This window comes from Passer domesticus, chromosome 1, assembly GCF_036417665.1.
Source record: "Passer domesticus isolate bPasDom1 chromosome 1, bPasDom1.hap1, whole genome shotgun sequence".
Taxonomy (NCBI): domain Eukaryota; kingdom Metazoa; phylum Chordata; class Aves; order Passeriformes; family Passeridae; genus Passer; species Passer domesticus.
In genome coordinates this window covers 43,524,707-43,550,451 of record NC_087474.1, presented here as the reverse complement: position 1 = coordinate 43,550,451, position 25,745 = coordinate 43,524,707, and the positions used below count along the sequence as shown (strand labels likewise).

Genomic DNA, 25,745 nt, shown 5'->3' with positions numbered 1-25,745 from the left:
ATAACAAACAAACAATTTGTCAAATGTACAAAGCTGACTAAGCTTAACAAATTTCACAAGTTGGAAACTAACTCCTGATGGATTCACTGCCAGCATCCTACAATTGTAGACACCACATGAACAGTCAGACCAATCTGCAATGAATTTGTAGAGTAAAACTGGGACCATTATGGGACTAAGTCACTGAGCAACAGCTCGTATCAGGGGTGTTTGCCTGCCCAGGCAAAGCCTTGGGAAAACAACCAATTGGAAAATGTGTGATGATCCCATATGCTGCCATTTCCAGTGGTCTCCTTACTGTAACACCTACATTTACACCGGAGCACTGATCAGATCCTGTCTGCTGGCTTTAGTGGGACTCCAGGCCTTGACAGCTTTCCTCAAACTCCTTGTGGATAAAATAATATATAAACAATAAAATCTAGTCTCTCTTTGAAAAAAAAATATATATATATGTTGAGAGTGTAAATGCCCCCAGTGTGTGATATTGAAATCTGACAAAATAAAATAACCTACCAGTATAAACAAGTTGATTATGAGAAGGGAATAAAATCACTTTTTTTTTCTGAGTATTTTGGTGTTTGTTCTCAGGTTGTTGATATATTTTGTAAACTGCAGAGATTAAATAGATCCCTGGGGTTCCCAGGTGTGAAAGATCAGCACTACTGAAAGTAGCTGAGGGAGGGAATGTTCACAAACTATATCCTGTCATCATTAAATCATTTTGCTGAATACATCAAAATGCTAAACACAAATATTTACATATAAATAAATTCTTCTATCTATTCATGTTGCTAGCACAAATACACAAAACATGTAAAAATGTAACAGGTCCCTCCAAGGCTTTCCCCCCCAAAAAAAAGAAAATTAAAAAGGAAATTCACGATGAGAAAAACCTGACTGATAACCTGGGATGTTACTGAGCTGTCACACCAGCAGCTTGAGTTTGTAAACAAGCAAAGCCAGCGGTTCAGACAGCATGAATCACCTCTGCTCATCTCAGGGGGGCATTAGCATCATTCCCAGTAACGAGCCTCTCTAACGCAACAACACCGGGAATTATTTCACTGCTGACCAAAGTGGGAGTGAAAAGAAACCTGTGTGACGCACTTGGAGCCATACCTTATTTTGGCACCATGCTGATGGAAAGTGCCAGCTCCCAGGCGGTCTCTGGAACATAAGGGAGCCATGTCCACAGCTCTGGGGAGTTGTGCCAGGGAAGATCCTGGTTCACTTATCCCCAAACAGAATTTCCTTTCTCCATAGGAAGGGATTCAGAACTGTAGGCAATTACCATGACCACCTGGTTCAAGCTCAGCAACCCCTACAACCCTCATATTGTAGTCTGTCTACACAGTCTTTACTGCTGCCAGCTATCTTGACCAGTACTGGTAACCTTGCTGGAATTTTGGTTACCATTCCTAGCAGCACAGGGTTTACTCCCCTCAAATAAAGGCAAGGGTTAGAGAATCAGGCTTTCAGCATGGCAGGATAAAGCCTCCATCTGCTTAAATTAAGGTATGGCTTTAATTTATCTCCACACAGGGCCCAAGATGGGCAGGAAACAGCACAGAGCACTCACAGAGATTTTGTTTTCTTGCAGAACTCATCGTGTCCCCTCTCATAAAACCTACATGAAAAAAGGGGACCAAACTCCAAACACACAGTGGAGATTTTCGGCAATTATTGATTTTGTTATTCAAGTAGAAAGAGCAGTTCCCATGGCAACGAGCCCATCACTCCCTACCTATGGCATCACTTGCTCTCATAACACAAGATCTTTATTTAAAGAAACACGTATGTTCCCAGAGCTGCCCCTTGGAGACTGATTTCCTTTCATTTCACTCTGGCATAAGCAATGAACCACTCTGTGTCTGGCTGCTTGAAGCCACACTGCAAGCTTTTCCTGCATTCCACAGTTTCCACAGGAAGGACAATGGTGGCAGCTCGGGGGTGGCCACCTGCCTGCCCCAAGGGGTGACCACCCAGCAGTGCTGGGGCTGATGCTGCTCCAAAGCAATTCCAGGGGAGCTTCCAAGGGAGCACCCCTTGTGCTGCTGATTGGGTGTTGGGTGAAACCCTGCTCCTTTTGCATCAGCACTACACAAGGTCAGAGGTGCCCCCCCAGTTTTTTATTAGTTGTGTCACAGTGAATCTGGCATTGGTGGGAAGAAAATTTACCTTCACAGTATTTCTTCAACAAAATAGAACAAGTAAATAAGTTAATTAATTAATTAAAAGTGATATCACATCACCACAGAAAATTATGGATGTTCTGATTAGGAAAAGTCAAGCACTTTTGATGTTTTCATCATTTAAAATAATGGGCCAGCAGGACAGGCTGGCTCCTTGGGAGGTGCAAATCAGCACAGCTACCTGCAGTTTTAATAGCAGTCAGGCTGCACAGGCTGATGAGCAGGCTCCACATCACAGAAAAAGAATCACTGCTCAGAAAGAGAGGAGACAGCAGGTCTTCTTGGGGTGGTTGGCAGGGCAGCACTTGGGTAAGTCAGGTCACACCACAACCCCTGGTTCACAGCAGGGATTCATGCTCCTCATGTGGTCCTCTCCATGCTGGGAAATGGGAAGAAAAGGTCCCACATGCACCTGTGAGCAGCAGCCCCATGCAGCCACCAGGGAAAGCATTTGGGCTCAAACAAAAAATATGAGAAGCAGAAGTGGCATTGGTTCACCTGGAAAGTTAAAAGCAAAGTCTAGTCCAGATGCAAGATCTGCTTTCTAAAAATTAGCCAGTGAAAGAGAGGAAGTGGAGATTGGTGTGTCAGAGCTGAGAAAACCTGTAGCTGGGATGAAAAGGCAGCTCACTTTGCTTCTGATTACACATGGGAGGAAAATACACATACAGACACAGAAATCAATCACTTTTGAGCAGGATCTTTCAGGTGAAGCTCAGTCTCCTGGCAAAATTTCATGAAACATAAGCTGTTTCCAAACTCTTTTCTCACACAGCTGCAGGTCCCTTAACCATAACCTTGTGCAGCCTGTCTGGGGCTACCAGTGCCTGTGTGAGCAAGATGCTGGCCCTGGCTGCATTTCCAGGTTGTGGTACCTAAGGGATTTGCAGCAACGTGCCTTGGTGACTTTGCAGATGAAAAAAAAACCATGGTGTGCACAAGCCCAGTCAATAATCTGAGCTACAGACAGTGGGGTGGCACTGCAAGCGATGCCAGAAACCTGGACAGGGAGACTTCAAACCAGGCATAGAAAAAGGAGGTGGAGATACCTGTTTTGGAAGATAATAGAGGAAATCATGGAGAGAATTACAGTGAGGGAGATCAGACAAGCCTTGGCTTGTAAGAAGCAAAGGTGTTAGAGCTGAAAAAACAGTGGCTAGACTGAGAAGAAGAATAAATATTAAAAGCAACAGCTAAAGGAAACAGATAAATTGGAATAGCTGGAAGTGAAAAGATACAAGATCATCAGACATGTTATAGTGCAGAGCCTCTAGAGCTGCAACAAAGATTCATGAGACATTAATGGATTTAAAACAATTTTTTTTAAATGAGGTGCTGGATATGAGAAAAGATGATGTGAAGAATCTTTTTTGTTTTCCTATGTTAGTGTCCAGGTCTAGTAAAATTCCACTCAATACAAAAGAACCTCTATTTCACAGATACAATTGCTTCAAGAGCATTACCAAGCATGAAGTAAAACAAGGGGTGATAGAGGATAGAATTTGTTCTTTATCAGCCCAATAATTCAGCAAAGACAAAACTGAATTTGCATTTTAGTCAGTTAGTATAGCTGAACATATAGTTCTAAGACATGATAGAATAATTAAAAATAAGAAAGAAAGTCACTGATGTCTTGTATCACACACCGCTTATCTAATGCCACTGATTACTAGCAAAACTGCTTGTTTACCCTCAAGGCACAGAAGCTTGAGGTTCTTGCTATTTTGCTTCCTTTCCTCTTTCCAATTTTCCACTGATTTTCATGGTGTTGAAGGCACTGTATCACATCTAAGGATCAGCCTATAGAGAGGCATTAAAGAGGGATGAGTGAATTATTCCTTTTTATACAGCAGGATGCTTTTATAGGAATTATCAAATCTTCTTCAGTATTCGTTTTTGCACCTGCACAGAATGGCTAATAAGGAATCTGAAAGAAATTCTCTGGGAGTAACAGTGGGCATCAAGGTATTCCATACAGAGCCCCAGCACAGCACAGCCAGCTGTTGCCTACTGTAATGGAAAGGGAGCTGTGCAAGACAGATATCCATCTACAAGAGAATTGCTGTCAATTTGATGCAGCCTATGTAGGAATAACAGAAGGCTTCTCCCTGCAAATAAGATTGCTGCACTATCCAAGCAGAAAAAAAAATGTGGTTATGAGGGTTTTTTTTTTTTAACTTCACTGCTGAACAAGCCTGGGATACAATAGGAAAAATGACCTTGACATCTCTTACAAAGACACATAAACAACAATAAGCCTCCTCTTGATGTCCATTGCATTAGTCATGCCTTTATAGTGCAGAATTGAGAAAGACTCCTTTATGTATAAAAAGGAGTAAATACATCTGTTTCATGATCACATCCATTAGGATAGAAAGAATGGGATTAAAAAGTAGTTCCTGATATTTCATCTTAGCAGAATGGATGGCTCTTTTTCTGTCAACATAGAATTATGCCATGAATTAGTCATGACGGTTCAATTATGTTCAAATATGTAAAGCACAGCCTTCTAAGCAGACTAATTTGTGAGCTTGCTTCATGGTCCTCTGCTTCAATTTACCACTTAGTCCTAGATTAAAGGACAATTTGCCTTAGGGAGGTGGCATGGAGGATGTGACAGCAGTGTTTGTCTTTCCTCCTGCGAGAGCAGGGTGCTTCTTTTGCGTGTCATGGGATCAGAAAACTTGACTGCTTTTTCCATAGGACAAGCTCAAAAAGAACACGATTGTCTCCTGTATTCTCAGAGAATGAGAGAGAAAGAAAGATCAGAGAGGATGTGAACATGGCAGGGGGTTAAAATTTGCAAGTTTTGATCTTCTCCAAAGCTGCTCTGAGTTTAATCCATCGTTGAACAGCAGCCCCAAGCATCAGTGTCCTGTGGGGATGTTACAATTGACATGGTGGGCAGTTTGGAAACCTAGAGGTACCAACCTAAACCAGTTCATGACTAGCTAAAGCACCACAGGGGTTATGTTCAAAGGTAAACCCAAGGCTAAATGCACAGGTTCTTGCAAGGACCAGGGAGCTGTGCAGCCCTAAAGTGCCCAGGCTGTTTCACTGCCCCGAAGCCCAGCTCAGGCTGCCATGGCCACAGAACCTTCCCTGCACTGCACTTCCTACAGGGGAGGACTCCCAGGCTCCTTGCCATCACAAAGCACCCAACATGAAGGGGCCAGCAAAGTTCTGAAGATGGTGGGAAATAAGGCACTTATGAAGACAGCAAAGACATGTCTGGGACAGGAGAAAAGAAACACCCCAAGCTGAAATAAGCTCTGAACATTTCTATGCATACACGAGGCATAAAACAAGATGCTTCTGGATACATATAACAGGATACTGCTTCTGCATACATTTGAAAGATTTTTATTAATTGGCAAAAGCTCATTAAATAATAATTTTTGAACTAGCAATTTGTACCTTAAATCTTTCAATGAATGCAGTTCAATCTAGAAACTACATCCATAACTTTATCTGCACCTGGTTTGGTAAGAATCCTCTTGGACTTACAAAGAAAAACACACATACATTTAGAGATGAACCCAAACTATCAGGTAAAATTGCAAATTATATATTCATGACAACAAGATTCATCCCAAGTAAAGACTAAATAGAAGGAGAAAGTTTTTTTTCTACAATGATTGCTAGAATAAGGTGGCTTGAAATGTGCTGGATCTTAGCTGTGCAAAGTCTTTAGCTTTCCAAGAAACAAAATACTTGAATCCAGCCAAAAATTTAGGCATCCACTAATAAATAAAATTAAATTACTTGACCCATGTGACAGGGAAAGACAAATTCAAGATTCATAATTATTTGCCCAGCATTTAACTGGACTGATACCTGTCTCTCTGGTGGTCAGGATTAGGACATCTGCCAGAAGAAATTCTTCAGGGATGGGAAGTCCTCAGGCTCTAGTTCCAGTGGGAAACCCCCTGAATAGGGCTACAATACGATTTTTTACTTTTTAGCACCTCCCCATTCAGAGATATTAATTTACAGCATCACAATTGTGAAAACCTGTTCTCCTGTAATGATTTGGGAACCACCCAAAACCAGGATTTCTACCATTCCCAGAGAGACTATTTCTAAAAGTCATCCTAAGCTAGGTTTATGCAGGTTTGTATAGAAATATCAATTTTTTTTAGTCCATACATAAGTCCATCCTTCTTTTTGAAGTAAGAAACCAGATACTAACTGATTAATAAATATTGACTGTTTCAGAGACAAGTAATGTGAAAATGAAACCAGGTGTCTGAACTTGTAACCACAGATCAGAAAATGAGACACCTTCTGATACTTTCCCTGAGGCAGAGGTCAGACTACAAGGAGCACCACAGAGATTCCAGGACTGAAGAGCAGTTTCTGACACAAACTGCAAAAGCAGGAGGATGATGGGGATGGACACACCTCTCTGGGCTCTCTGGTTCTTGTGCTGAGTGTGGGATACTTGATACTGCACTTCAGGACTAAGCAACAGATTGCCACAAAGGTGGTGCAGGAATACAGCCCAAGAAAAATTAACAGATGCTCTCTCCTTTTTCTGAGTCCCTTGGGGCAGGCAACTTTGGATTTAACTGCTGAAAATGCAGTTAACCATAATCTGTTGCCAGATGTTTAAGAATTGAGTGTGATTCTCAGGAAAGGGTTCCCATGGAGGAAGATCAGCACACAGCTTGGTGAGTGATGTGCCAGTCAGCAGAGTAGCAGCCCCCTCCTGGGATACACAAATTGAAGGTGGTGGGGCAGAAAGGTGGAGGCTTCTGCTAACTTCAGTCAAGAATGCTGATTAAAAAAAGTTTAAAAACTTACATTAAGTAAAAGCATTGCTTCCTTTACATTGCAAAACACAGGGAGACAGCACAGAGGCCCAGTAAGAAGGACAAAAAAATTTCTCTGTGACTGGAAGTCAGGAGATCAGCCAGAAATGTGGTTTGTGCTTGCAGAGCTTCTTTAAATCCACGTGTCTTGCCATACCTTAAATCCATGGGGATTTTCCCTTCCCAGGGAGCTAATTAAACTACACAGCTTGTTTTGTTAGCTAACAAGAAGCTTATCTCCTTTATGGGACTATGAAAAACTCCAAGAAAGCCAAGCCATCACAAGCAAGTCCTGCACACAGGGCACTGATGTTGCCAGTGCTGTGTAATGTCAAACACACCAGCACTTCTCAAATGCTTTTCCAAGCTTTCAGAGGCTTTTTGTACCCCTAATTCCCAGTTTCCATCCATTTCCACCCAGATGACCAGTTGCAGGCACAGTCAATATTGCTCCACACACGAGGGATGTTGCCGCTCCAGGAGTATTTATACAATAACCAAGAGAATAATTATGGATCTCATCTGCTTAAATGCTGCAGAACCAGAGGAGGTGAGTCTGTCACCACCTAAGTTTGGGAGGATAAAAAACTCAGAGGGACTTCTGTGCTGCCTCCTTCCCTCTGGGAAAATGATCCAGTCCTGTGCCAGCAGCATCACGTGCTCAGCCCCTCGAGCTGGGCAAGCTCCCTGCTGACCATCGCTCTCCAACATCAGGAGCTAACACTTAATTCACACTATTGTTTTCCTTGGAAATTTTGTTCCTCTGCATGGTCAACGTTGCATTTCAAAATCTGCATGGCTTGCTCTGCTGTGCATGACCTTGGATATTTAATCAGAAGCAGCCCATATCTTACCCCTGACCTCAGCATCCACACAAAGACTGAAAGAAGTCTTGACCTCGGTTAGTTTTGTTTTTCAGAAATTTTTACTCTCATTTTGACCATTCTCTCTAATTAGAGATCAGAGGGTCTGACCATTAACAATGATAGCAATTTTTCAAACACTGGGGGAGGGAAAGAAAGAAAACCAGGATGCAGCAGGAATCTTTCCAATAATTTCCTCTTTTCTTTCTCTAACCCTCTAGTTCCACATAGAGAAAGAGACGTGCCTACATTAAATGCACTGAACTACAATCAGAGGTTTGCTTTTTCTCTATTGAGAATAAGGAAGTGCCTCACAGGCCATGCTAGACAGCATGTATTTTGAAATGCTGGATACTGTAATTATTTCTATTCCATTTTAAGAATAACACATCAATAGTCAAGAAGCAAACACTCCCTCCACAGTAAACTGACAGAAAACCCAGATAGCTTGTTTAAAATTCAACACATCAGCCAGAAAAAGTGCAGCCAGAGAGAAAAGCCTGCGTGCATCTCTGCTAACTGTCTTGAAAGAAGACAGAAGTCAGACACAGGCCACATCAGAGGTGACAGCAATGACCCAGAGTGAATTCTGCCCAGCCAGCTTGCAGAATCCCATGTCCTCACTGCCATGGCCCAGCCAGCCTTCACCTTGTCCTGTACCACAAGGCAGCAAACAAACACATCATCAGCTTTCCTTTCTTCTGGGGAATGAAGGGACTTCCCTGCTTCATACGGTGCTGGGAAGATAATTTATTGACATTTGAAAGAGTACAAATACTGCAGTAGTATTACAGTGCTTAGCAAGAGAACTAACACCTCCACTTTTCCAGTCTGTATCCAAAGCTGATTCTTTGTGTGTTATCCCATATTTAAATTCCATCTGGTTAGCTTTCCCTAATGCTAACAAAGTGGCCTAGCTGAACTGTGGACTTGAACACTTGACAGTGATTTATTAATGACATCTCCTAAAAACACTGACTGCACTCAAACCAACACTAACTCTGCTTTGGCCAGCATTTCTAAACTAGGCTTGTCTGGGGAAATGCACAGCTAACAAAAGGAGGCAGCACGGGTGTCTTTGGATACAGATCTGGCCAGGTTTCTAACACTGAATAGGAATGGTAATGATCTTCTGTTCTTCAGTACAGAAAGATGATTTATACTTTCTGAACCTCTAGGCATCATTGAGGTCCTCATCCTTACATATGAATCACAACCTTATTTCCACATGAATGAAATAGAGATATATATACACACAGACACACATATATATGTATATATTCACAGAGCAAGGAATCTGCAAGAACTCACAAGAATAACCTTCTGTTTTGCAGTTCTGTGATTCTTGAGAAGAATTTGCAAAGCATTTCATGTCACAGCAAGTTGGTTGAAGATGTACCAGAACTCATGATAAGAGGCTCCGAAAGAAATAAATTCAGATAAAAAGGCAATGTGTCCCACCACTGTGAAATCCAAAATGTAAAATGCCCAGAGGTTTCTGGCCAGCCCACAGGACATCCTTGCATCCCTACTACTGTACATATCCCTGTTAGAGTTTGTACTTCACACTGCTTATTTCTGAGTGCTTTGTGCTCACTGTGAAGTTCACTGAAGCACTCCTAGTGATGGTTTACATTTCTGTGACTGCTTTCACTCTAGCATAACATTTTAATTGAGAGCAAATTAACAAAACAATACTCCATAATATCCTTATTTCCTCCAAGCAGTACTGAGAAGCCAGTAGGTGCCCCAGCACCATTCTTGCCTGTACTCCAGTACAGCGATCTGATGCAGGGCTTTTGTAGCATGCGGATTGTAAATTGTAATTGGTTATTGATGGATTTGCTAGTGATCAAAAAGTGCCATTGACTGCCAGGAGTTGTTCTTTAATTCATCTTCTATGACCTAGCATATACTGGCCTTTTTCTGCTTCAGTCATATATACATTACAATTCTAGATTGTGTTAGTCAATACAGGAATATACACATATTCCATTTGCCTTCTATTAATACGTGATGGCTTACAGATTCCTAAAGTCAAGTGTCCTGTTTCCTCAAAGCAATCTTCTCTTCATCCTGCCCCATATCTTTAAAAAAACTGACATTTACAAACAGATTCTTTTCAAAATTTCCCTTTGAAATCATCCACAAGAGCTTGTTTTGATTTCACACAGGATGTCTCTTGTGCTTTCAACCTCTGCTACCAATTTGCACACTTGCAATTTTTGTTTGTGGAATCACTCTGCTAAAACAATGTACAAACAATGCTTTCATGCCTCAAAACTGAGAGAAGTATAAAATAAAAAAAAGGATCCAGCAAGTCAAGCTTGTAAGAAACTCCAGGGAGTGAAGAAGAGCAGCCTGAATTCTATCCTGACAGCTGCTGCTGGTGATAAACACAGCAAGGAAGTTTGCTATGTGAAGAAAAGGTTGGATTTTATCTGTAGGGACCCAGGAGGGCTCTTCTGACAGACAGACTGAGATGCTTTTTAAGGTGCGAATCTATTCAAGCAACTTTGGAGGGGCCTCAAGATTTGAAAACAAATGTCTTCCTTTTATCTGGCAAATACCACAGTTTATCCTCCTTTTATCTTGTCTGAAAACTTACTCATCTGTTAATGATATCCTAATTTTCCTTTAAAAATGCCTTGGCTGTTTGACTTTTATAGATTGATCACCACACAAATCTACTGCTGCAATCACTCTCTCTCCCCTTCATTTATAGTCTTGCATCCATTAGATTTGCATATATATATATTCAAATAGGCACTTGAATCTCTGAGTTAGTTGACAGAGAAATCTAATTTTTATAATTTATATATTTTATTATAATAGCAACATTTCATTCTCAGTAAATTACTAAGTTGTTTTCAGTGAGTGCAGTAACACAACACTATTTCTCTGAGCAAGCAGCAAGAATCCTCCCTCTACCTCCCAGCGTAACAAAACCCACTTGAGACAGCACCAGTTTGTGGCATCTGAGGGAGGAAGGGAAAGGGTCAAAAGTGAAACCCCACTGCCATCAATGGTAAATATTTCTCAGATCACACATCATAGTCAATATCATAATTACAGCAGAATAAATTGGCTCAAATAAGCACATAGAATTAGTTTTTGTTTCATCTAGGTCTGTCTTGGTTGAAAAGGCAGTAGCTTGCCCTCCTGGGTCACTGTTTGAGCTGTGGAAATCATCAAACACCTCATGTACCCAAGGACAACGAGGGATCTATTGGCTGTTACTCATCTGCCCCTGCACTCAACCCACCCAGGATACAGTCAGGAGTGACAACATGCCTCAGGCACTGACATTTTTAGTTCACTCTACCATAACAACTCCTTTTGGTCAGCACTGTTCTCACAGAAGATGCTGCCCCTCAAAAAGGTGCTGGGAGTCAGTGGAGCCCCTGGCCCCAAGACGATGCTTCCACATTCCCTCTCTGGCCATGGTCAGACACTGATAATATAGGTGCTTCCAAATTAAATTTTTGCTCTACCTAGTTTGCATTCTCACCCTGGCATATTCAGCAAGGAATGTCTTAATAATTGTTTGGGAATTGCAATCTAATACAATGGGAATTTGGTCCTACTCAGAAATCTCTAGCAGGACAAACACATGTTCATGAAACCTAAGGCGGGATGCAAAACCTGAGAGTAAATGTAGGTAGAGGACAAATCTGGGAATTAGAAGACCAAAGCTGAAGACTTAATTAACCTTCTGGAATTCCTAGTTTATTATCGTGCAGGCTCAGTTTCCCTGTGGCAAAAAAAAGAATAAAGCTGGATTTCTCCTGTGGCAAATTTTGCTGATATTTCTCTATAGAAATACAACATATATGAGCAATAGTATTCTGGTAACTTAAATTGCCACATACTTGAAAATTCTTTTAGCATAATTTAACAGGATAAAAATTTGAGTCTTAGGCAAACCCCAGAAGGATTCTGAGTTTTGTGGGTCAAAATGAAGGCCTTTCACATCTTTTTCATATTCATAAAGGCATGAGGTTTAGAGAAAACTCTTCAAATTCCTATAAAGCCAAAGAAAACAAACAGTCTGGTGCTCTGGGGAAACAGGACTAGGTTTCAGGCTGGAAGCAGCAGGTGTAATCAGCATTTCTCTCTGTCACACAGACAGAACCCTAGCATTCTTTTTGAAAAGAAAAGAAGGGATTAAGAACTCTAGCCCAAGGTTACAGGTTTAGGTTATATAGTCCAGATTAGCAGCGCCTCCTTCATGCCCTACAGAACAGTTCCCATTAGCTCACAAGTGTATGATATTTTAAAGTAAGATCATTCCTGCTGAAAGGACACCTCAGGAGGTCTCAAGTTCAACTCCTTGCTCAAAATAGTGTCCAAAAGGAGTTCAAATTAGGTTTTTTAGGACTTTGTCCATTTGGTCTTGATAGATGCAGTTTGATCTCTCTCTTCAATGGCTAGAACAAGTTAATACTGATTTTGACAAGAGTCCTGCTGTCATAGCAAGCAACTACAAACCAGAAGGCAGATTATTAAGGCAAAATCATGATTGTGTAGTGACACTGTAAATGAGCACTTGCTAACAAATTGCCTCAGGAGCAGGCCAATGCAGTTGAAGAAAAATAAAAAGCAAAACCCATTCTGCACTCCACACACAAGATTAATAGTTTAATCAACAGGGTTTTGTCTTGTTTAAATAACCTATCTTTCAAACCCTCTCATTTGGATCTTCATGGCAGTGTAGTTCACCTGATCTCAATCTCACTCAAGGGTGACTTAACAAATTCTGTAATAAAAGTCTCTGATCAGAGAAGCACCCAAAAAACTGAGCCACTGACTATGTACTTTATGAAATTTAAAGCATCAGGCTAAATTTCCCCTTGTTACAGTACCACATGAGCCAAGTTTAGCAGCAGTAGCTCAGCAATAACATTCAGGCTGATCTGCCCAGTGAACAAGAAAATATTTCTTAGGAATTTGCCAGAAACTGTTTTCCCAGCTTAAAGCCAGCCTGTTTCATCTTCCAGAAGATCATGAATTGCCCCAAATGGTAACACAGACAAGATGATGGAAAAGGTTGTTTGCACACACCTGCATTCAATATTTATTCTAAAGCTTTGCAAAAAATCCAGTTTCATTGTGAGGCTGGAAACCTCATCCATACCAGCTCAATTTTAGTTTTAACACTTGATTTTTCCAACTCAAAACCTGAATCCTCCAGAAGGTGAAGGCAATGTATGTATTTGTAAGCTCAAAAGAATTTGAACATGAAGCCATGGCCATAGAGTAGGAGAGGCATGCAGATATGTTTTACATTACACATTAATTACTATATACACTCTATTAATGATAGCCATGAAATTTCAGCACATAAACACACATCAAAAACACATGATCACAAATACATAGTCATACACATGTATTATTAATAATAGTAACAAATTACCCTCTTTTTACTTCTCTAAACAAAGGGAGCTTCATCACAAACCATCTAAAGGGAATAAATGCACCAGCAGATACACAGTGACTCTATATAAACCCCAGATACAAACAATAGCTTCTCATAAGCCAATTATATCTGACACATACTCCAGGCTAGGAAAGGACAGACCTTTATAACTATATTTTTCTGAGTTACTATTTAATAATACACAATCATTTTTAATAATAAGCATGGAAATAACTAACATTTAAAAAGCATCTAACTTGTTGGCAGTTTTCTTCCTTTGCTACTTATTGGAAATTTAATTTGTTCATGAGACCAAACAACAAATGTTTCCACTGAATTTAAGGAATATTTTTCTATGAATGAGAATCAAGATGTTTCTGAAGACATTCTGGCCTGTTGCCTTAAGATTTGATAGTTAAGAGCAATTAATTAATTTGATACTTAAGTACATTTGAGAATGAGACATCATAAAAGCAAATTGGGATAATTTAGAGAGAGAGAGACCAGAATTTTTCTTCAACAAGAGCTTCAGGTACCTCTAAAGCAGATCTTTCCAGCATCACTAGACTTACACCAGAAATCTAAGGGGTATAATTTCTGCCCTTCTGCGCCATCAGAGACTTGGACAGACCAAGTTGCTGAAGCCATGCCTAACACAAAGTATTCACATGGCAGGGCTGCACTCAGGTGAGTTGCTTAGCTGCTCACACACTTGCACAGCCTTACCCCCATGTATAAATACTTTTCTATTATTGTGCTGAATTACTGACCTCAGATCCCAGGCTCAGCCCTCCTGTGCAGACTGGCTGACTAGCTGAGTCAGCTCTGATGGATGCCTCATCAAACCACCCTGCTGGGAAATAATAAGTTTATTTTCTTCCAGCCCCTCTCCCACTAGTTTAGGGGCTCTTCCTAAAGATATTTGTGATAGATGAAAATTTTGAAAACTCTTCAGGTTCATTGTCCTAAGAGATTTTTCGTGATAGATGAAAATTTTGAAAACTCTTCAGGTTCATTGTCCTAAGAGATTTTTCTCATCTGCTTTTGTTAACAAAGTGGGAATTCCAACCCCATCTCTCTTTTGTTAAGTACAGGAAACACAGATTTATAAAAATATAAAAAAATAAAGACAACAGATAATTCAATAGAAATGTATTTAATAATATTACCTAAAAAAAAAAAAAAACCAAAAAAAAACCAAAAAACCCCAAAAAAACCCACCCAAAGATAGAACAGATAGAATATTAAAAGTCTTCTATTAAGGATTTACACAATATGAAATTAATATTACAAATGGCCTGGCATGTCAGCCATTTGGGATAAATGAAAGTTTAAGCCCTCAAATTCCTGTAGTTTTCTTTACTTCTTTTCTGCTTTTTGGGGCTGTAGCTTCAATTCTGCCCAAGAGAGCAGAGGATAGTAATTTCAGATGCTAATACAGATGAGGCTGATATGGGAAGTCCTTTGGCTTGTTAAAAGAAGAAATACCAGTTTCTCACAAAAGAATAGACATTAAATAGCACATTCTGTCAAGATTTTGCAATCTGTGTGCATGTGTCACATGCAAGAAAAGGACAGTAAGACAATCTCACCAGTCTCCTGTTTAAGTCAACTACTGACCATGTTATATCAAACAAGAAATAAAAATGCTTTTCTCCTCCAAACAAAATTACTTCCCCTTCATTACACACATTCCTCAAGAACTGTGAGAAACCTCAAATGAATAAATTATTTTTTTAAGAATTCTCAACAAATTTTCCCATCTCAATAAGTTATACAAAAAAAAAATCTAAGACCCAGTTGTACCATTTTATACTAATTACAGTTATTACATTTCAGGACAACCAAATGTGCCAACAGTTCCTTCTTCCACACGCACAAAAAGTATGACTGTGATTGCTTGATTTTATGAAAAGGATATAAAAATGCTAGAGAGAATAAGCTCATACATTCATATATTTAATTAATTGATTATAAAGCAGCCCCCGTTCGTTGATCCCGCCTGCTGCCTCCTCCGGGGGAGGCTGGGAAGCAGCGGAGTCGGAGGAATTGCCGCCAGAGGGAGGTGCCGGGCATCCCGCGGGATGCACAGCCGGGGCCAACGCCGCTGCTCCCCGCCTCTCCCGAGCCCATCCTCGGGCACAGGACGGGCCATCCCCCTGAAATGCGCTCCCTTCCCTCGACACCTCATCCCACCTCTCCCTGCCTTGTGCGGAAACCCTCCGCGGGCTGAAACTCGTTTTGGTGGCGCGTCGCTGCCGGGCTAGCTGGGAATACAGCGGGAGCATGGCACGGGCAGTCCGGCTTCCACAGGGGCACGGGAGGGATACAGCTCTTGTGGGCACTGTCTGCTCATCACAACTCTTCATCGCACTGACACCGAGGAAAAGGAGGAAGCAGTTATATAGCGTGATGTAAATGTACTAAAAGAATCCCTTCGGATGCCAAATCCTCTTACTCAAACAAATTTGTCCTCTTTTGTCTCAGCTAGCTCGCGTGTTATGTGACTTCTGTCCTCCACCATGATGCTGCAATTCATTATTTTTTAAAACTTATCTGGAAAACCTAATAAAAAAAAGTAATCCAACGTTTCATCAATATGGCTTTATTTTTCCTACAGTGGCAGAAAAGCCTGTGGGTTTGGACTTTTTCATCCAGTATAAATTCATATTTATCCAGTATAAATAAATAAATAAATAAATAAATACATATATATATATATAGGATATAAATATCAGGGCCTTGATATCATTTAAACCGAGATACTGGTTCTGACTCCCAGTCACCCTGTTAGCTCTTCTTTTCTGACACAAGCAGTAACCTTCAAAGGGACCATCCGACTCCCAAAGAGTGGAGTCAAAATCCTCTCAAAAACCCCTCAAAATCCTGTGCATCTCTGAGCCTATGATCCAGCAGAAGCCCTAGGGCAATTTGGCACAAACCCATGGCTGGTGGCAAATCCTCATGGAAGTCACTAAAGCTTTAAGAGTTTGTAGCAGCGGAGGGTCTGGCTGATGCAAACGAAAGCAGAGCTTCTCTGGGAGCTTTTAGAAAGAGATTAGAGCATGCAAGATCTTCCTGCCATGACTGGATTGTCAGGCACCTTTCTCTCTAATTTCTAAATAAAGGAAAAAGAAACTAGTTGCTTTTCAGGCAAAGAGATTCTAGAAAAAATGTGGGGTTTTTTTTTCTCCCCCACAGAAATCCTCTCAGACCCAGAACAAAAGAAGGGGAAATCCAGCAGCTGCAACACCTCTGTGTCTGCAGGGGCTGGACAGGAGTCAATAAAAAAGGCTCAAGTCCTCTTCTCCTGATCTTCTCACACTGTGACCTTCATTTATGCCCTTTCAGGGAGCCCCTACAAAGCTGAGGGGACCTTGTTGAAATTTTCCTCCAGAAGAGCAGGAGTAAAAGGTGGAAAAGAAGCCCAGCAAAAATGTTCCTCAAAAAATACCTCCTACCTCATAATCTGTGCAAAAAACACGCTCTCTTCTGGTTTTGCACACATGTTCTCTAAACCATAAGTCTTCTCACATAAATACTATATGACAAAATAATTTTCCATTTAAGTCCTGCATGAGAGTGTTGACTCATTTCATGCTTTAGATTAGTCCAGAAGATTTTAGTTTTAATTCTTTTCTCTTCTTGTCCTTGGAAACTTCATGAGAACATAATTTTTGGATTTCATTTACTCTGCATAAATGGAGTAATGTGTTGGCAAATATGTTGTGTTGCCTCCTTTTCCTAAAAGGAGTGTGGGACATGGGTAGGGGTGTCTATATCTGGTTAGAAATCAGAACAGTTTTTCCAATGCCACTTAGTTAGCAAGGTTCAAAGTCCATGATGAAAGCCATTTTTTGGAAGAACGAGAGCCTCCTCTCCTCAAAGCATGTCCCCAAAATGCCAGCACTGAGGAGGAATGATATAGAAGCAACACACATTGTCTGAGCAGCACCACTGCTAAACACCTTCATGTTGTGTTTGGAGAACACAGCTCACCTGGATCCAGGATGATTCCAAGCATGTGCTAAGCCTGAGACACGGAGTAGGTGAAAATGAAATGGCAGTGAGCTGGCAGATACTGGCTTGTGTTTTGCATTAATCTGGGGTCCTAATTACTGCAGTGTTTCCCACAAGGCTGCTGCAGATGGGAGGCTCTAATCTTATACAGCTGGGTGATATGAGCACATATGGGAAAAAAAAATCTTTACTGGCTCCTACATGACAAGAGTCAGTGGAAGACTGTGGAAGACTGAGGGTCTCTGTCCTGTGATTGATCTGGCATTCCAAGATATCTCTCTGCGCTGGCATACCTCCAGGACCTGCTGGTGCACATCCTCCCCCTGTTTTGGTTTAGTTCTTCCTGACAGGGCACCTGAATTAGCAGTTCTGTGGCAGTTCTTCAGCTAAAAGAGGCTAATGGCTAGCAGACCTTGTTGTGTTCCTTCACAGCAAACTCCTGGCTGTGTCTTGAGGTTATGAAGTAACAACAGGAAAGTAATAAAAAAGCAATATTTATGCCTCTGAGGACCTTGTTCCCCCCACCCTGGGCTGGGATTACACAGATAAAGCTTATTTTCATGGGCCAAGATAACAATTCTCTTGAGCACCCCCAACACCACAAGATTAATCTTGCACAACTTCTTCCAGTGGGACTTTGTCATCTTCACAAGTAACTAATGCCCACCCCGAACAGAGAGCATAGGGCATCATTTTACTGCCTTCAGCCACAGTCCAGATCTACCACTCCCTATGGGAGCCAGAGGGTTATTTTCAAAGTCTGCAAAGAGCTGAGAAATTTCTTTCCCAGATTATTTTAAGGTAATGAGACTCTCTTTCCATATGTTTGCAGTCAATGCTGCAGGTGAGTCCTTCCTCTCTGAGCATTTCCATGCTGCTCTGTCAGAGTGCACTCCAGATCCCGGTACCAAAATGCAGAATAAAACTACAGCATTGCAGAGATTACGTGAGGGCAAGGATAACCTCTGCTTAGATAGATGCTCAGGTTAGCATGTAGCCCCAGGTGGATTTTCATGGCTTTGTAAGAAATTTGTTTTAGCAAAGTTAAACCCAGACACGGTCAAAAGTCAGGTTGGAGCTAACTTTTATGAAGCATGCCTGAGAGACCTTGGAAAACATGATTATGGTTGGTTTGGGTTTTTTAATAGAATTCAGTTCTCTTTAACAGTTCAAGAGAAGCAAGTAAGTGTTTGGAAGTGGTCTCTCACTTTTAAATGACTCTCTCAGATACATTGTTAAAGTTGGCTCCAGCAATTCACAAGTTTTAGGTCCTCATCAAAATATGCACACACAGGTCAGATATTATTGTTATTATTATTGCTCGAAAACCCTCTCAAGTAAAGATTACTTATAGATGAGATGAATATTGAATAAATGTAATCCATGGATTAATTAGCTAAAGCCCTATGTTAATCAGAAAGCAAGAAAGGGAGAAACACTAGCTCATTAAGCATTTACAAGTATGTTGTATGTGCTTCCAGGATTCAGTTACCCTCTCTCCATAACACAACTGTTTTTTATTTAACACTGGGACGTGTGTGAGACACCCAATGTCCTCCTATGCTAAAACTCAAAACTGCCAAATTATGTAGTGTTAGTCATCACCAGTGTGAGGAGAAAAATACTAAATAACACAATAAAAAGCATTTGTGCTACAACTTCATAAATTGCATACACATGATATTTACATAAGCAATAGCTGGATTCGTGGCTGTGCATTACTTATTCACACCTTGTGTGGAATAACTCAAGAGGTAAAAGACTCATCCATTAATCTCCTCCCCTCAATCTATAATCCTAAGAAATCCTAAGCCCTGCAAGACACTTGATCCTCTTAGGAAAATCAGGCTCCTGAGCTGAGGATGGTGGTGTGCTTGGTGCTGAAGCACTGCTGATGAACTCCCCATTGTATGGCTGTGCAAGTCCTGGTGGGCCCTGCACGGGTCTGTCCCCTCTTTGATGGGCACACACAAGACATGGAAAGTCCTCATGTGCCACCTCTCTAGCAGCCCATGAGGTGTCTTGCTGCTCCCCCAGGATTGTCTTGCTGAGGTCTGATTGTAAAATTTTTGTGTATATTTTTCCTTTAATGAAGCACCTCCTACCATCAAAGATGGGTGTCAAAAGGATGTGAAGTGCACTTTTCTTACTCCACACACAGCATTTTGTAGAATATCCCATCATAAGGTTTTTTTCTCCATGAATAATTCCATGTTGCAATATCTTTTCTCCTTTAAACTTTCTTTTTGGTTTTTTGAGCAATGCTATTCAGTGTCCACAAACTACAAGCAGACTATCACACAGGAAAACCAGCCCGGAGGTACGACAAGACCTCCACCAGCCTAATTCTGGGGGGAAATTACAGACCTCTCTGCACTTACCAAAAAACAAGGCAAACAAGGCAAACAATGATGGCAAGACAACCTAATCATTTTGCACTTTTTCTTGGTCTCTTTTCTTTCATGACACCACTTTGTTGCCCCAAATCCCACTCCTCTCCTCCCCAGTCTCTGCTGCCCAACCTTCCTCTTCATCACAGCCTCTAGCACTGCCTGGCCCATCCCAAAAGTGATGGTGGCTCTGCAAGTCTGCCACATGTTCCCCCAAGGACATGTACCACAAGGAATCAAGATTCCAAGGTTTCTCATCATGCTTGTGTGGCTGCACATCAGTCTCAGGGGGACCATCACTTCCAGAGGAGTCAGACAGCATCAGATGGAGTAGGTTATTTATTTCTCTTGAGACTCTAAGGCAAAGGAAGCAGCCTGTCATATGCAAAGGGTCTGTTGCATCACAGGCTGAGTTGGAAAGGTAATGTAGGGATTTCTCCTTAGGGGTAAGTCCTTGGGCAAACACTTTAATAACACTCTTCATTGGGAAATAATTGCCAGGCTTTATGCAACTCCCTCCTCTCCATGGGAGGGAGTCCAACGGAGTCAGAAGTGTGAAAGGTAAGGGTCCCTACCTACACAAGAGTGAAGTGCTGCCACCCAGCCTGTAACAGCACAGTTTTATTATGGCCAGTTCTATACCTTTGGCAGTGTGGGTACAGGGCAGCAAAGGAACAGCCAAGCAGAGCTTATTGCAAATATGCTCATCCATACTGATGTGTTGCTTCAAGGGAACAATGTGAAACACCCCCATGCCTGCTCTGTCCCATAAGCTGGCACCCCTCAGCTGTCACCCCCTCCGTGAGGGGAGTGCAGGGCACTCTTGTCCCCCCCTATGGCAAGGGGTGCCCAGGGCCCCCGTGGCTGCTGTGGAAACACCACACTGTGATGCCCCCACTGCTGTGAGCAGACTGTGAAATCAAAGAGCGGGTGTTTCATCTCAAGGCAAGAGACAGAGGTATTACCTGGCCACACATTTTGGTAGTAAAATGAACTTGCAGTCCCCATCACTTTTCAAAATCACGTACTTGGTACCTATGGGCATGCCAAGTGGCACAAGCAGCTTTGGAGCCTGCAGCTGTCCCAGCTCTACTGCAGATCATGGATGAATCACTGACTCTGTGGTGGAGTAGAAAACAGGACACTCAACTCTGCCAATGAGATGCCCACATGAAGAGACCTTGAGCATGCAAAAAGCATCTGAGCATGCCTTGGTGGGAAAGAAAGGGTAAGGTCCATTAAAGAACAAGGGACAATGGTTTTAAACTAAAAGAGTGTCAATTTAGATTAGGTACAAAGAAGAAGTTTTTTGACAATGAAGGTGGTAAAACAGTGGCACAGGTTGCCAAGAGAGATGGTGGATGTTTTGTCCCTGAAAAAATTCAAGGTCAGTTTGGACAGGGCTATGAGCAATCTGGTCTACGTGAAGATGTCCCTGCTCACTGCAGAGGAGTTGGAACAGATGGCCTTTAAAGGTCAGTTCTTGCCCAAACCATTCTGTGATTCCGTGAGGCAGAAGCAGTGCTATCACTGAGTACATTACCAGGGGGTGGAGGGTGGGGTGTGATGAGCATCCACAGCCCTTTAGCCTCCTGCCACACAATTCTTCAGAAACTCAGTCTTCATTTAACTAGAAGGCCCCTAGATCCTCTGTTTGGGATGGAGATGCTTGGGACTGAGGCAACTGAAGTATCTTGCAGAAGATCTGTTCCAGTAGCCTCCAGCAGCTGGGAATTTTTCCTTTTTTTCCTGGAGCAGTATTAATTCAATGACCTAGCGATCACATTGGAAACAAACCACATCAACATATAGAGTTACAGGTGAAACTCATTCCTTGGGAAGACCTTCACAAGGCACTCTCACTGTCTTCAGACCCAGTCAAGCCCACTGGTGTGAGGAACAGTGAAAATGCCCTGTGCAATGAACTTGTAGAGCTGTTAATAATGCATGGGCATATACCATACATTATGTATTAAGCTCAGGAGAGCTGAGCTAAAGTCAAACATAGATCAAACAATCCATGGGATTGGACTTAAAGTACTTGAAAGGTGCCCCTGGACCCAAATTCAATGAGAAAAAACAACAAAGAGAAGTTCAGGCTGGCATCCCTCAGTCACTAGACCTGACCCAAAGCAGGAGTCATCAGCACATGCCAATGGTGGCAACAGCCTCAAGCTGATCTCTGCAACACTCCTCTCTTTTGGGAGGGAAGGAAGGAAGGAAAGAATTAGCATTCTCCCTGATAATCCTTGGAAAAAAGTCATTATGCCAGGTCCTCGAGGGACACCTGTGTAAGCCAGGGGTCTGCAGTATGTTTCATAGGTGGGGTGAGGGTAAGTTCTCCTTACCTAAACCCCCCACAGGAATGCACCCTTGGGTGCTCTCTGTGGAAGCTACAGCTGAGGCAGACAGTGCAGGTTTTACTCTGAACATCGCTCAGACAAACCTATTCTTGGCCCACTGAAAAACTGCAAGCTGCAGAATGCAATACAATACTTTGTGGTTCTAAAGGACCTTCCAAATCAGGGTCTCACATTAATTAATTAAGCCTCAGAGCACCTAGAAGGAAAATCTATCCTATTTTACCAGCAAGTGCAATGAGTATGCAAAGGTCACACAGAATAGAGGAGCAAAGGAAAGAGAGATCTTGGTATCCTGACTCCTGACTCTTTGCTGCATCTATTAGCTCATGAGTCCCCTCCAAGGGACACACATGGAGGACAAAAGGTGACCCAGAGCTGTGTCCCAAGGGGCACTGGCTGAGAGATTTAATAAGATGCAGGAGAATGACTAACAAGGTTACACAGATTGTCGCAGGTCAGTAAAGAATATGGCATTAAGAAAATTGATCCTTTGAAAGCCTCCAGCCACATGCTTAAGTCAGAACCAGACGTGACTTGTGTCTGTGTTTCATACGACACCACCAAGCACCCACCAAAGGGCTTTCCTTCATGTATAAATAATGAAATGCAATGTAATGCCAACAGGTGCTTTTTTCACAGGGAGAAGGGAGAAGAAGGGAAAGTGTTTGGGTAGGCTGAGGCAGAGCCCAGGTTCTCCCTGCCTCTCCCACCCCTCCCTGTCCTCATGGCTCATGAGCAAGAGGTCACCAACAGCTGGATGTGCCCATCTGTCTGGAATGCCAAGGAGACAAGCACATGGGCACTGGAAGAGGGAGTGACCTGTGTATGACTGGGGTGTGTGTGCAGCGTAGCAGTATAGTATAGCCCGTGTCTGGGCTATAGACGAGAGGCTGCCATGGGGAAGAAAAAGAAAAGTGCTCTGCAGGTCATCCTGGAAGATGGTTGGTATCACTGTGAGATCATTTCAATTTGCATGCTGCCAAATACTTGACTAAACCTCTTGGGGCTTCCTGGGCACACCATTTTGCATGTCTCAAAGACCATACAATTTCAGTATGTCTGGGCGGGGGACTTTTGTCAGTCTGCCAGACTAAAGTAAATATTAAGAGCATTGCTGTAGGGAATGAATATAATGTATAATCAATAAAGAGTATTCTGCCAAGCTCAGCTGGAACTTAAGGGTCAGCTGTGTCAAGCATCACATGTGCAAATTCCAGCAACAAATGCAATTACTCTTCGTTCTTTGTTTTGCAGCCGGAATAGAGTTTGATGGAGAAGTGGAAACTGACACAGAGAGTGAAGGTAATGTAGAGATTAACAAATGTGGTCCTGTTTGAAATACAAGAGGTGATACCTTCTCTTTTTCTCTCTGACTTATGACTTGCTCTACAATACGAACTCTTTCATGAGCTACTTGCAAACAAGCAGATTTTTCCCTCGAGGTTTGGCTTACAACAGTGATATGTAAACGCCATTCTTGAGCAGTCTGTCCTCTTTTATCCATGTTCCCAGAGTCGGAGGCTGTCAGAGTCCACACTCCTTAGGAGTCAGCCCTAGTAAATCAGACACTGCAGTAAAGCACCACCCTGTGCAGGGCTGGGGCTGCTTTGCCCTATACTGGGGGTCCTGTTTGCTCTCCCTGTAATGCTCACTCAGACCATAATGATCTTCATCAATCATGGCCACAAGAAGATAACGATGAAAATGGATTGAAGGGAGACTTGTGACTGTGAGGGACATCAGGAAAAGCCCATGGCAGGACTAAAGACACCTTTAACTCTGCATGTATAGTATATCTCAAGTGAGAGAGCTAAGACCATAACAGCACTGGATGAGTGACACAAATGTAGCTGTTACTGCAAAAACAGTTCACAACTTTGTCTGTATTACTCAGACATATGAGAAAGCAAACAGCAAACTACTGGAACTTATATATTTTTTAATCATATCCACTTTTTCTATATAGGAAAAAGAGGCAGTAAGATAAAGGTAACAAATTAATGCTTCATATTTAACCTAATACTTGAGAGGTTGCGCATAAAAAAAACATAGATTGTTGGCTGTCCAAAATGAACATTTTCCCAAAGAGAGCAGATGGTCCTTTGATCTAGATGATTGACCAAAATTCAGTTTAGATGGACCATTACATGGTAACTGAAACCTGTATAATGCCTCCTGAGAAATTAATTGGAAGCTCCTTCTCATTTCCAGTGTCAAATGTGACAACTACTGCCTACTAATTTTTTACCACTAAAAACCAGAAACTATTTGCTTGTCATTAATTTCTAGCTTTTCGCCAAACCAAAAATGCAAATAGTCAAATTCTTTTTTTTGCTTCTATTTTTCTCACCTTTTGGGCTCCTCATTTTACACTCTGGATCCCATTCCATCACAATTTCCTTCTTCTATTACAATATCTCCAACTTGTTACTTTCATCAGACAGAAATTTTGGAAAATAAGAAGCCAGAATACTCTGGAAAACTTACTATTAATTTTAATAGGCTTGGTAGTGAAAGAGGTGGAGAGACATGGGGGCTATTAAATTTTTTTTTTCCCCCCTTTCCATAAAATTCTGCAATTAAATCATGCTCCACTTCAATCCTTTAAGCTGGAAGCATTTCTGACTTCTGGAAAGAGGAGGTTTTTAGCTTGCAATGCCAGTAAGAATGAAATGTGCCTCAGAGACTGTCTGGTCTTTTTCTTCTCTGAATAGAGACCATCCAATATAAAAGAAAACTGAGAGAAAGAAAACCGGATACTGCCTGTGCTATGCCTTTTCTCTCTATAAATAGAAGAACTCCATTCCCAGCCCTGAAAAGTAAACATCTTTCAAGGACATCACATCAACAAGCAAACTACACATTGTGTAACAGACTGCAATTTCTGTTTCCTTTGTTCTGGTGTGTTTACAGGTCAGGGAGATATCTGTCTGTGCTGTCTGATGGATGGGCTTTTGCATTTGTAACTAATTTTCAATTTTCTTATGGTCACATATAAGTGACTGATGTGCTAAATTGTTGTTAAATGGGAGTTGCACAACCAAAGAGTTCCACCTGGTTCTTGGGCAGGGCATAACACAAAGCCCATCGAGATCAACAGGCACCTGCTCTTTGAATTTGCCAGGGTTTTCATCAGGTATCCTGCCTGCCCATGCTCTTCTGATGAATCTTTATTCTGCCAGCATGGATTTCCTAATGTAATTGTTTGTTATCACTTGCAGAAGATAAAGTAAAGGACAAGAAAACTAACAAACAACCCCTCAGGGAAACTGGCAGAGCAAGCAGGCTTCAAAGCAAAAAGCAAGAGAAAGACAAAGAAGAAAAAGAAGACAAAGAAGAAGATGAGAGCAAAGAGGAAGACAATGGCAGCCAACAAAACACAGCTTCTAGGAGAAAAAATTACCAAAGGAAAAACAGAGATGGAAAAAAGGCAAGAGAGGAAGGAAGCCAGAAGAAAGACAGAGGCAAAGTGGCACCTAATAAATATCAAAAGGAATCAGAAAACAAAGAAAAGAAAACAACCAAGAGAGGGAAGGAGGGGGAGAATAAACAGAAGAAAGGCAGGAAAAACAGGTAATTAAACAATCCCTGACTACAGTGCCTTGTTCAGACTGGCAGCGACATTGACATACCAGTGGCATATGGATCAGAATGGCAAAACCAATAGACCGCAAATAA

At 41.7% G+C, this 25,745-nt stretch overlaps 1 protein-coding gene and 1 long non-coding RNA gene across 2 annotated transcripts in view; one reads left to right on the top strand and one right to left on the bottom strand.

Moving 5' to 3' along the window:
- The window catches only part of LOC135298866 (uncharacterized), a 107,634-nt gene extending 82,857 nt beyond the window's left edge, over positions 1 to 24,777 (bottom strand). Inside the window, exons 1-2 of the long non-coding RNA XR_010360931.1 lie at positions 24,418 to 24,777; positions 14,065 to 14,144 (exon numbers count right to left, since the gene is read on the bottom strand). This is a non-coding gene — a long non-coding RNA (uncharacterized LOC135298866). The remainder of the gene's footprint in view (positions 1 to 14,064; positions 14,145 to 24,417) is intronic.
- Positions 23,269 to 25,745, top strand: part of TMC2 (transmembrane channel like 2) — a 31,307-nt gene continuing 28,830 nt past the window's right edge. The window contains exons 1-2 of the mRNA XM_064416873.1: positions 23,269 to 23,369; positions 25,289 to 25,640. Coding sequence (XP_064272943.1) covers positions 23,270 to 23,369; positions 25,289 to 25,640 — 452 coding nt within the window. The 5' untranslated portion in view covers position 23,269. The remainder of the gene's footprint in view (positions 23,370 to 25,288; positions 25,641 to 25,745) is intronic.